At 37.3% G+C, this 13,533-nt stretch overlaps 1 protein-coding gene across 1 annotated transcript in view; it reads right to left on the bottom strand.

The window, feature by feature from the left end:
• TBC1D15 (TBC1 domain family member 15) overlaps positions 1-13,533 on the bottom strand; it is a 60,739-nt gene that overhangs the window by 24,993 nt on the left and 22,213 nt on the right. Inside the window, exons 5-7 of the mRNA XM_075551270.1 lie at positions 9,488-9,698; positions 3,702-3,804; positions 2,339-2,536 (exon numbers count right to left, since the gene is read on the bottom strand). Of these exons, the coding sequence (XP_075407385.1) occupies positions 2,339-2,536; positions 3,702-3,804; positions 9,488-9,698 (512 nt within the window). The remainder of the gene's footprint in view (positions 1-2,338; positions 2,537-3,701; positions 3,805-9,487; positions 9,699-13,533) is intronic.

A 13,533-nucleotide genomic window follows, 5' to 3' on the forward strand; every position in this document is an offset into this window, starting at 1 on the left:
CATAAAACGAGTTTCAGCTGAATCAGGTTTTTTGGAAAGTCAAGAAGACTTCAAAGATGAGCCAAGACAGAGAAGACCTGCAACAGATGAGGAAACTATGGCTGATGTCAAGAAACTGATAGAACTGCCAATGATGAGATAGCAACTTACACTGGAATTTCACATTTTCAATTTTAAGCAAATTGCTTTGGCCTCAACAAGCTTTTGATACAATGGGTACCTGCATGAAGATCATCTAGCTACAAGAGCTGATCTTCCCAACCAAGCTAATGAAGAGGAATTTACAGAATGAATCGTAACTCAGGACCAGTCTTGGATTTACCAGTATGGTCAAGAGATCAAAGACCAATCAAAAGATGGCTTCCAGTGGAATCTGCTGAGCCCAATTAAATTCAAGGAACTCAGTTCAGAATGTGATCATGACTGTATTTTTGGGATCCCAAATATGAATTTTCTCAAGGGACACAAGATAATCACAAGGACTTACTGCAGAGAAATTTTAAGAAAATTGAAAACCGTGTTAGTGAGAAAAGGCCAAGAAAGTTGTGCCCAGAAATGATTTTCTATCTTGGCAATACATCTGCTCATTCTTTGAGGGCAGACAGCGAGGGATGCCCTACAAAAATTTCCTGGGGAAAACTTACCTCGTTCACCCTACAGCTCCAATCCTGCCACTTCAGACTTGTTTTTATTCTCCAAACACAAAGAACATTCCCAAGAAACACAATGTTGAGTCCCTCAAGGACAGCAAAACTGCTGTTCCACATAACGTTCTTCAGGGTAGAGTTGGAGAGAAGGAAACACAACCTCTGCACTGCCTGGGCTCAGAGCGTCACCCTCAAGGACGGTGTTCTTATCTACACCTCAGTGGACCAGCAGAGCATGCAAAGCCAGCTACCCAACCACTTCTGGGAGGGCATGAACTCTTCCCACAGCCAGCTGCCTACCTCCCAATCTTCCCTGGACTCGAAAGAGTTCCTTCCATAACTCAAACCCTGACCTCAGCCACCCTCTGAGCCAGCACGAGGCACTTTAGAATCACATGCCCTGACCAGAGACCACATCTAAGCTGGTAGGAACCCCAGAACGCCAATCAGACTGGGCGTCCATTTCCTCAACCTACCAGTCATGAGCTCTTTAACCAGCAAAGGGTACCTACCTACACTGAGCGGCAGACACTCCCACCCACTAGTTTTTATCCTCTGGATCCTGTCTCTACCCTAGTTTTCTCCTTTTTAAACTTCTTTTTTTTCCTTTCCCTTCCCTTGTTTTGTAGTTATTTTTTCTTTCTCATCTTTCCTTTTTCTTTTTTTTTAAGTTATTAAATTTTTTCCTTACTGTTTATTGTTTTCCCATGTGCTTATTGTTGTTATTCTTTTTAGTTGTTTAGTTTTTTCTCTCTTTTTAATGGTATTTTTTGTTGTTGTTGCTATTCCTCATCCTACCCAACCCCAAACCACCACTATGCCACATGGCCCAGCGATACCTTAGGAAGTCCCCACCTTCTGGGCAAGTTGCCATCATCTACTCCTGCATCACCCCAAACTGAAAAAACTATTCTTCTCTCCCCGGCCAGAGGAAATAAAAGTGGTGAAAATCAAAGACATATGGGAACAATATATGAAAATCCGCTTCGATGACTCCGAGACCAGACGAACTACATGGAGCCTGCCTACCACTACCAACTTCTCTGAACAGGATTAGATTAGAAAGAAGCTTCTGGATAGAGGGAGAAAAACCCTGTGGATTCCAAATCATGTATGAGACTCAGCGTGCTGGTCAGACGGATTAGTGAAACCCCTGAGGACGATCTAGGCCCTTGGTCTGGAACTAAACCAGTCAGACAACATGCTGGCCTCTAATGGGCACACTACTGAGATGCGCACACTTCAGAGTAATCAATCACTTGAGATCAGCATTTTACCCAATGACAACGCTGAGAGGGTTAAGGGAGGAGGAGGAGTAAGAGACAAAAAAGAAGAAAAATGTAATGGATGATGAGGTTGCCATGGGGGGGAGGAGGGCATTCCATAAACTGCACCCAAGTCACAAGAAAAAGTTCAGATAATAACAAATAAGGGTTTCTATGATTTTGTACGAATAGTTTTTGACTTATCCTCAGCCACTGAGAAATGTTGAACTGGCAAATGGTGCGACAATAAAAAGGGTGAATCGATCATGGAAAATATCAGAATTTGGTAGTAGTAGCTGTACTGGCTATAAGGGATATCAGTGAACAAAACAGCATTAAGTGTTAAGGACAGGGCATAGCTGAACCATATTCCATCGCATTTAGTACAGTCCATCTGTTCAAAGTGGAAGCATCATCACCACTCACCCTTGTGATGACTTCAAATCCGGGTTCTTCTTGTTGATTTATTTTCAGACCTGGAATTGCATCACTAAGAAAATCTGCCATTTCTGAAGGTGGTCGCTGGTGTGTAGAAGGATCACTGCCTCTCAAACTATCAAAAATGTAGTTTGTGACTTTTGAAAATCCTACCATAGTTGCTGTATATGGATCCTTTTTAATTTTCTATGTAGTAAGGAGAAAAATTAGCATTGTAAGTTCATATAAGGAATAAAAATACTCCATGATAGGCAAAAGGGAATGTTTCAAGGGGGAAATCAGATCTAAAACAGTGCTCTAAGATCATCTTAATTTTTATTTCTCTTGGAAGAAGAATTTGTTTTCTAGGTGAGGCTTTTCATAGGGTTGAGCTAGTACAATAAGTGACATCTTATTATTGATTAAATTTCATATAAACACGTGATTTTCAAGCTTTGTTCAATCTGCATTCATAGAAATGTGCAGTGCTTACTTTCCAGTGGTGAACAGCCCACAACAGCTTTCTTCTGTCTAGCAGTCCTGCCTTCACACACAAAAAAAGTATTTCTTGAAGTGTGCACTACTACAATGAATCTAACATAAAATATCTGAAAGCGAGACTCCCAAACACTCACAGTATTTAAACATGATCTGCCACCTTCACCTAATTGCATTAATAAGTCCAAGTTACGTCACTTGTTCTGGAGCAGAGTAGAACTGGAAAACAGCCAGAGCATCTTCTACTACTAAGTGTGCTAGGGTGGCTTCTAAGGTCCCACCTGCCTGCTCAGTAATAGTCAGCAAAAACAGTGGCTTGATTAAAGGTCTGTCTTTAATCAGACTATTTTAAAAGACTATTTTCCCAATATGAAAAACAGTTCCTTTAGTTTTTATTTTCAATAGTGTTTAGCTCTCTTGTCCTCCCTCCTAAAACATTCCTTCTTTATCTGGTTGATCTCGGTCTTCAAAGTCAAGAAGAAAGTACCTGGGGCATTCAATGAAATCAAACATTTTTAAGCAAATCATTGAATAAGTTTACCCTGTCTTTAGTTTGTGTAAATTAAGTCTGAACGAATTCAAAGAGGCTTGCCCAGTGACCCTAAATCTAGTCAAGAAAAGTTACAATAGTGAAAGTCTACTGATGTCCATGTTCAGTATAATAAAGAAAAAAAACCTGCTGTATGAATAAAAATAACTAACATGGGATAAATTATCAATCTTGTCCAAGTACAGAGATCAGTTCAATACAGTTTTCACACACCCATGGATACGCTTGCCTCTTTCTATATATGCTCTGGAAAGATGATAAATAGGAGACAGATAAAGCAATGGAGTCAGACTAATTAATGCAGAATAAACTTCATAAACATACTTGTATTAAACCATATGCTGGTTCATCAAGAAGATTTTCAAAAGACTGTGAAAGACTCTTATTCTGACAATTCACAAGAAGTGTCCTTTTATCCTGTGGAGAGCTGTAAAAATAAAGAGATTTAAAGAAAATACTAACTTGCCACATCAATTATGAATACCTAATAACCATACATACTTTCAAAATAAAAAACTTTTAAATATCCAGTTCTAGAATGGCTTCCTATTAATATTAGCAAATCTTTTGCAACATTTTAAGTTAGTTTCAAAACTACATGAACTAAAATATAAAATTAACAAATATAAAGAGATTTCAAGTACATTTTTACTTTAAGTAAAGCCAGAAGCATTACATTGTAAAGAAAACCAAATTCTCATTTAGAGTTACAATAGGAAAGGCTTATATTTACTTTTATTGTAATAAAAATTAAAATCAAAAGACACTAGGATTTATCAGTATACAAAATACATTCCATAGAAAAAATGTTTCCCCAACTTCATCTTATATAGCAATATAAGGTGTTAAACCTACAATAACATTTTATAGATCAAATATGTTCATGATAAGCAGACATATCACCATATTTAACAAAGTTATAATATAAAGCTCAATTAATAATTTATAATGCTTGCTTATTAAATTCTGGAAGCAAGTCTATATTCATATATTCTCAATAAACACGGAATAAATATGATGCTTTCCTAAGAGCATCTAAGTCCGCTTAATCAGATAAGTGTGCCATCTTTGTGGACTCAATGTATTTTCTAACTTAGTCAGTCAGTTGTAATAAAGTCACAATTTTCCTGTCTTTAAAATAAAAAATGAATGTTATTTTACTATCTCTAGTTTTTATAAATGTTCCAGATAAGAACTTTTTAATAACACTTATCTCTTCTCAATTCTAACATAACAGGATGTACCAGCAATGTCTCTGAGATATGAAATCCGAAACATGATCCTATTCTTACCGTCAGAAGGAGCCCTCAGTGTTCAGAATCAACAGGCGCTAATAAGACCCTTGGCTTTGAGTCATTTGAAGTAGGGTAAAATCAATACCTTTCAAAATGCTCAGTTTACATTAAAGATATTTTTCTGAACTTTTTCCTCTGTGTAATATTCAATATAGATATATAAATTCTCACAAAGTATGCTTTAATAAGTCAACATTTAAATATAGCATCAAAAAATAAATGCATAAATATAGCATCAAAAAATAAATGTAGCCAAAAGAGGAATTTTGTTTTGTCTTTTTCCCCTCGTACAGTGCTGGTGATACTTTGGTTATTACCTTGTTTTTAACCACTCAAGTCAAAGTACTTATTCTAAATCCACATAAAAGAAATGGTCACGAAAGTCTAAGCAATGGCTGTACACGCGGAGGGGAACAAATATACAACCGTCAGCTATCTTGGGGCAAATCGTTATTAAGGTTCCGCACCAAAAACAGCAGTCACTAAACTAGAGATGAGAAGAGGCAACTGCCCCGCCAACAAGAAACTACAAATATCTATTTTAAATGAAGTCCTTCATTTTTATATACCCTGTGGTGGAGGCTGGGAATAGAGGGGCCAAAGCCCTAGGAGGGAGAAAGATTAGGTAATTTAGGGTTGGCTGTTCTAAGATAAGTGGGGAGCAAGGAGAGAGGAGGAAGAAATACAAATGGAATTGAAAGATAATGTATTTTTTCACAAACTTTCTGAGGCTCCCCCTTTAAGCAGCCTAGTGTTCCCAAAACAGTATTCACAAGAAACAAAAGTTGACATTCCAGAATACTGTTAAAAGGTTTTTATCTACTAGAACTTAATACTACACTAACTTAATATTATAAATATTATGGATTACCACACTGATTTAATCTATAAATTTAATCTATAAATATTCATGCCAACATTATTCAAGACATTGAATTCATTACAGCAGGGAGATAAACCTTTAATGAAGCCAGCATCAATCATTCTATTAGCACCTATTGACAAGGCTTACAGAAAACCGTGGTCTCGTACACAGCACTGGAAGCAATACGTATCTCCTGAAAATCCTGAAGTACTTTCCAGGATTTAGAGTAAGCTTTGCTTCAACGACCTCAGAATTCAAAATTTATTAATGGTTGGGCGATGTTTTGCACAGTGGTGGAGCAATTTACTATTTCACGGTGCTGTTTAAAATAGCCATAAATAAAGCTAAAAATAAATGTAAATATAATTCTAAATTATGCCAATATCAAAAAGGCTAAAATAGAAAGATATATAATAGTTACAACAATAGAACTACATATATGTTCCAAAGGGAATAATAAGAGGCTGAGAATCTCATGTTGGAAATAGTTGCTACATAGTTGTAAACAGTTGTAATTAAGATGATACAACCGCTTAGCCTTTCAAGGGAATATTTTCCTGCTGCGAGATTTATGCATTAAATATGAAAGGTTCATATATAAAATAATTTTAATTGGTTTGGGAATACTAAGAAAAATAATTTGTGGCTCATCATTTTACCCAATTGAATATCATGTTTAAAATGCCAATAGGTCAAGAACACTAATAATCATCAATGAATAGAACATACATCTCCACTTTACCCCAAGTACATAAATAAACCAACTGAAAAATAATGAGCCTCAGACAGTGACTCATGGTCAAAGCATGGATGGCCTCGCTTCTTCTTCAATCGTTAAGGCTACCTACCCATCATCAGTACATCTGCAGTGTCTGCTCAGAGTAGTAAGGCAGGAGCTGTTCCTGCAAGAGGGAGAGGACCTGACCTTTGAGAAGGACACGGTAATCCACTAGGGAGAGTATAGGGAGACAGTGTGGCCACCAATGCAAGGCGCATTCTTCAATTTAGCCTAATCTGAAAAATAAACCGCAGCAGTCTGATTCTTAACACCTCTTTCAACTGATTTTGATCTCAGACATAAAGATAAACTGAAGGTAATATTTGAGAACTTTAATTTCTTTCTATTTGAACTTAAAACTTTGGAAATTCCATTATTGGGTCCTCACTAACAAGGGTTTGTGATTTCTTCTAAATAATTTGCTCATGAGAGATGATACATATAAATTGGGAGTAATTTTTAATACTGGTATTTATTTAGAGTATCTTTATTCTACTACTTGGATTAATTAATCTCTGATTGGCCATGTGGCAAACTGTTACACAATATAATTTATGATGAGAAAAAGATTAACTCACTCAGTGCCATCAAGTCGATTCGACTCATAGCAACCCTACAGGACAGGGTAGAACTGCCCCTGTGTTTCCAAAACTGTAACTTTTAAGAGTCGTAGAAAGCTTCATCTTTCTCCCTCAGAGTGGCTGGCTTTTCACACTGCTAGCCTTGTCATTAGCAGCCCAGTGTGTAACCCTCTACGCCACCAGGGGAGAAAGAGAGTAAGAAGTTCTTATGTTCAGCCTGGAGTATGGAGGGGTCTTGGAGATCAAATATTTGATGTTCTGTTCTGACACATTTCAAATCCTACAGGAAGCAAAATAAGCAAACCCTCCTTGCCCTAGTATCATAGGAGAGCACACAATAGAGAAGTGGCCTCACAAAGATGTTAGCAGATATTTGCTCCTCCAAGACCCACAATATTCCTGCCATTTGTTCATAAACTTAATGATGAACTACAATGAGGAGAGAATAAAATGTGGGGATATCAGTCTTTCTACTCATTTTCTTTTTGACCAAGGCACTGAAGGTTGAAATTAATCATATATGCTCACATCTTGTCTCACTTAGAAGATCCTATCCTCTCAGAGCTTAAATTACTAAATACACACTGAGACACCTTGAGCTCTCCTAGTGCTCTATGCTTCTTATTCAGAGAACTTATCAAAGATGAAACCTTACATTTATGCTGATTAATATTTGTGTCTCCCACAGTATTACAAGCTCCATAAAGTGGCATATTTTTTTCATTTTTTTCCACCATTTGACAGAATTGAGGGTGTTTCAGGAACTACAAGAAAACCATCTGACTTGAAAGTTAGAGTAGTGAGTAAGATGAAGCTTCTGGAACAGAACTAAGGCAAGACAGGTCTTTGACCACAGTAAAAAGGTTAGACTATTTAATGTTGCACTGAGATTCCTTAATCTCCTTAAATTTTGAAATTATGATCTTGATCCCTCTTTAAACTGGCTATCACCTTCTTGCAGTGTCATAAATGTGGCACACGTAAAATGCAAGGTCTAAAAGTAAGGCTAGTTCTCCAAAGTGTGAACTGACCAGCACAGAACAGAGAGAAGACGCTTCCTGCATCCTAAAGCTATGCCATTAGCTTGTTTAGGTGCTAACACTTCCCTCTCACCAGCTATAATCTTCTGCCATCATCATCTCCCTCCTAAACTCTACTTAACACCTGGGTGGACAGCCTAGTCCAAGCTTTAGCTTCAAGATCCAAGACCTACAGACCATTAAATAGGATTAACTTTCTTGTAAGTAACTGGTCCTGCTGCGCACACCTCATAGCAATCAGAAGTCAACATGGGATCAGAGAGGATCGCACATGAGAGAATGCACAACCTTAGAGGAATTTGGACTATCAAACGTTTGTGACATTTTAATATTTCAAAGTGGGGCTACTCGAATGATTAACAATCACCTCTACAGTGCTCAAAACCTTAATTTCTCCCCTGCTTACGTCCACATATTCTCTGGTTAATGACACCAAACCTCCTCTGGACGACTGTACCACCCCAATCCCACATCTGTGATAATCAACTACAGTTGACCATGGAGCAACTTAAGTTTGATGTGCAGAGTCCTATGTATGTATGATTTTTTTTCCTGTTGCTATAGCAGTGAGCATTAAGTACTGAAACTATTGGTTTAAGAGCAGATCTTCTCTCAGAAATGATTCGTGTGACATGTTTTAAGCTGATATTTGCCAAACACTTGAGCTCACTGCAAGAGCAGCAGGGAAAAACAATCCCCACGTAAGAGGCCCCACAGTTCAAACCTGTTTTGTTCCAAGGAAGAGTATCTTTTGTTCTTGATCAAATTTGTGCCCTTCCCTTTACCTACAGCCCTCCCTCTACAGCTCTCCTTTGACACTACACTCACGCCGTTGTCAGCCTCAACTCAAGATGGTAACCTTCCTGGAGGAAGTCTTCCCTAACTCCTGCTCCCCCAGCCCCAGGGTGAACAAGAGACCCTTCCTCAGAGCACCTTTCTCTAGCTTTTCCGTTTTAAAGGCCATTTAGTCCTCAGAATTCTTTACAAGACAATAAACTCTCATGAGAGCCACAAGCATTCCTGCCTTGTTCACTACTAAAAATCAAGCAATTTTATACTTATTGTAGACAGAATGTTTGTGTGCTGTGTGCCTATAAAGATGCACATATGTAAGTAAATATAAGCACAAGACTCTGGGGGGAATTATAAAATTATACATTAGATTAGCCTTGCTTGGCTTAAATTTTCAACATTACAAATGAAACTGTTTAACAGAAAATACAAAATAAAAGGGTTTTTTGGTAAATGAATAATCCATAAATCAGTAAGGTATCTTCATCAATATAAATGTAAAAAAAATTTTAATGCTGGAGTACTCTTTTGAGAAAAATGAAATAGTAATAAGGTGCTATGTCCAACATACAATTTACTAAAATGGCAAAATGCTCTTCAGGCACTAACCAAAAGATGACAATATTCCAGAAGAAAGCAAAGCTGCTTAAGCCCTCCCGTGCACGTGGGTCGCTGAGGCCCAAACACAGATGAAAAGCGTTTGTTGTGGATGAACACAACAGTGCAGTTTCAGTACGTAGAAAAGAACTTGATACTTACTCACACAATACCACGTATTTTTCAAGAGAGTCAATCAGTAGTTTGCTATCTCCTTGATGAAAGTGCAGAGCAGGGAGAATGACGTCATCCTTTAGACAGAACACCAAATACGACCAGCCCATACCCTCTTTGTTTTGCTTGATTGATTTCAGGTCTGTCAAACTGAACAGGAATGACCATTTGCTTTTCCCATTTCTATGACTTGGAGCATCTTAAAAACAAGAAAGTGGGGCAGAATGTTTTTGTTCACCTTTTTGAAAGGTCCTGACAGTGCTCTTTATGACTGCCTAAGAAAAAACTGTTGAAATTAGGCAATCACTTTAACACTCGTCTTACTATGATCTCCAACTGTATTATAAATAACAACATATATTCCCAAAAAGATTATCTCAAAAAATAGCTATTTCCATAGACAAATTAAAAAATGTTATCCCTATTTAAGAGATAAGGTTTGCCCCAAAGTTATCAGAGCTATGGGGACAGGCAGGTTAGGTCTGAGACAAAGAATTGAATCTCAGAGTCTTAGTTTCTTCCTCTGTAAAATGGAGATAATTATACTTACCTCCCATTGCTAGTCTAAAAATTAAATTGGATTAATCACTCAGCAAATTCACACAGCAACAGCATACAATAACTACCCAATAGCTGTTAGCCTTGCCCACTCTCTCAACGTAAGAACAATGTGATACCATCTCAAGGTCATAAACAAAGACGTTCTCTCCCATTATTTTCACTCAACTATCCTGACATACTGACATGAAAAAATACAGTTTTATGAATATACAGGCAGAGAAATATTTTACTGATACAAATTCAACAGTGGAGAATTAAAGATGAAAATACAAGTGGTGATTGCTTCAAAAGAAAATGAATGCATCCATTCTTTCTGGCAAATCAACCTTCCCACTAACTTAAGGCTTCAGTTCAAGTCAAAGTATAACCATATGAAGTAACGCTCAGTCTGTGGACCATTTATGAGTGTCTGGACTGTTCATGTATACGTTTAAAATTACAGGCTCATGAACAATAATTAATAACAAGTAACTTCCAGATCATCTCAAAAGGTGTTAATTTTTTCTCAGATAGTAATACTTAAATTTAATTCCTAATCTAAAATTCCAGTTTATTTTAATGCAGACATAGCTGTGTCAAGTCTTTGAATTTAAAGGTCATTTGTTATTCATATGGAGTGACACATTATCCTATTACTCTAGATCAGGGTTCCTCAAACTTTTTAAACAGGGGGCCAGTCCACTGTCCCTCAGACCATTGGAGGGACGGTCTATAGTTTAAAAAAAACTATGAACAAATTCTTATGCACACTGGATGAGTCAGCTTCTAAGCAGGACAGGCAGTGGCCGCAAAAATACCCAGCGGGCCGCATGTGGTCCGTAGGCTATAGTTTGAGGACCCCTGCTCTAGATCATTAATTCTGTCCCACAATGATCAATTTTATAAAGATAAGCTAAATACACATGCTCAAAAGACAGATCACTTGCTGTTGACCTGCATGGGTGTCACCTTCCTTTGTAATGGGAACACCCTTCTCCAACAAGGCCTTTTAAGCCAGCAGACTGGAGTCAACAGCTTACTGAAGCAGAGACAGTTCAACAATTATCATTGGAAAGGAAGTCCAGACAAGTTAAAGTAACTGACCTATTTATATACTCATCTGTCTCACTTCTGTACCATTCCAAATGAACTCAGATCTAAGGCTGGTTCTAGATTGTGTGCCACGTGCCCATTTGTCTAAATTTCATATTCACTGATATTTATATTATAAAGCTCATAAGACCACTAAAAAGGTATTTTCAAAGGGAAATCAATTTTAATTTCCAACCTCTCAATAAATCATTTACATGTAATTGCTCTTGGACAACCTAGAAAAGATAACTAAAATTTGAAAATACTACTAGAATATTTGCCAAAACAAAGAACATCTTAACAGCTAACTAGCAAGAAAACTAAGTACTGACCACTGTCAAATTCTTAAATTGTCTAAAAAATATTGCATCCAAAATTAGTAAAAGAAATCATATGAAAAATATGAACTATAAATATACTTATATTAAATATTAAGTAAAATATTAAATAGAGGCTATGTGAATTATCAGGAGTTTATGGCTGATAATTTTCATTGTTTCCTTCACTGAAGAGTATGAGATAGTTCATATTAAATGCAAATGAAAATGCTTCACATATTTCAGTGCTTAAAACTGAAAAGCAACAATATGTTACAAAAACTTCTACAAGTCCCTCCACTGGAATAAAAGCTTCGTGAGAACAGGAACTTTTATTTGTTCACATTTACATCCCTACAGCTAGAAGAATGCCTAGCACATAATGTGATTCAAATATGTACTGAGTGCATAGCCTTGTCTAGTCAGGAGCGTGGTTCAAAGATGTACTGAGTACACAGCCTTGTCTAGTCAGGAGCGTGGTTCAAAGATGTACTGAGTACACAGCCTTGTCTAGTCAGGAGCGTGGTGGTATGGTGGTTAAGGGCTCAGTTACTAACCAAAAGGTCAGTGGTCAGACCTCGCCAGTTGCTCTGCAAGAGAAAGATGTGCAGTCTACTTTGATAAGACATGTACAGCCATGGTAACTCGATGGGGCTGGTCACCTCTACCCTTGAGGGTCACTATGACTCGAATTGACACACAGCAAAGGATATCATCAAGTCAACACAAAAGTAGTCTACCATTTAGTCTGTTAAGAATCGTTCACCAGACTAGAAATCGGTTCAAGTGTTAAAGAAAATGTCCCTTCTTTCTCCTTAAAAAACAAAAACAGAATCAATTCCAGAATTTAGTGTGTCACCAAGTTTCTCAGTATCTCTAGCTCATTCACAGGAGAAAAGAGAATTTGTGGCTGGGATAAAGTGGAAGAGAGTAGTTCACTAGGTCTCAATCTCTTGAACAGAGTTAACATGAAAGATGTGATATTGGATGGATTCTGCAACAGGATGGCAGTCTGTGGTCCTGAGAATATCTTCAAAACATTTTATCTACTATATAAAAGCATAAGACTGACCAGATAAAATGCTTATGAAACACACAGGTAAATTGCTTATAAAATTAAAATAAGTCTTCAATGGTCTATTTTAATGATCTAGTCCATCTCCTTTGTGACTCACCAAAAAAAAAAAAATTACAAAAATATTTTTAATGTAGAATGATTAAACATTAAAAGTTGAACCCATGTCATCAAGCAAATTTTAACTCGTTGGACAAGGTAAAATTGCCCCATAGTGTTCCCACAGATATCATGTTTCCAAGGCTGTAAAACTTTATAGACGGAGCCCAGGTGGTGTGGTGGTTATGTGCTGGGCCGTGACCCACTAGGTCGGTAGTTCAGAACCACCAACAGCTCTGTTGGAGAATGACTGGGCTTTCTACTCCCGTAAACAGTTAAAGTCTCAGAAGCCCACAAGAGGTTGCTATGAGTCACCATTGACTCCATGGCAGCAAGAATCTTTATGGAAGTAGACTGCCACATCTTTCTCTAAGGGGGTTTCAAACTGCCAACCTTTCAGTTAGAAGCTGAGTAGTTAAATCAACCACTCCGGCTCCTGCAACATTAGATGAAAAAAAAAATTTCATAATAGCATAAATTTGACTTCTGAAACTTCACGCTAACTTAGAAGCTGTGTCCTTAAGTTTTTAATAATTAGAAAATAAAGCCTTTTCACTTGTAAAAGTAAAACAGCAAACAACATAAGTAGTACTTAAGGTCTGCTAAGCTGCATGGCTAAACAAAAGTTCTCAAGCCTGACTGCACATTAAAATCAGATGTCCATGTTGCATCTTCAGAGTCTAATTTCATTGGCTATGGGAAACGCAGGTACAGGAAGTTTTTAAAAGCCTTCCTAAGTCAATTCAACCAATAAAGATCATACAGCAGTCTTTATTGTCAGATAATACTTTTCTCGATGTAAAATTTGCCCTTTTACGAAATTCCAAAAACTCACTTCTTTTGCTCATTGCAATAGCCATTCATCTTTCATTTTCAAGGCTCTAACTATATTAGGGAACAACAAAAAACAG

The sequence above is a fragment of the Tenrec ecaudatus genome, chromosome 6, assembly GCF_050624435.1.
Source record: "Tenrec ecaudatus isolate mTenEca1 chromosome 6, mTenEca1.hap1, whole genome shotgun sequence".
Taxonomy (NCBI): Eukaryota; Metazoa; Chordata; class Mammalia; order Afrosoricida; family Tenrecidae; genus Tenrec; species Tenrec ecaudatus.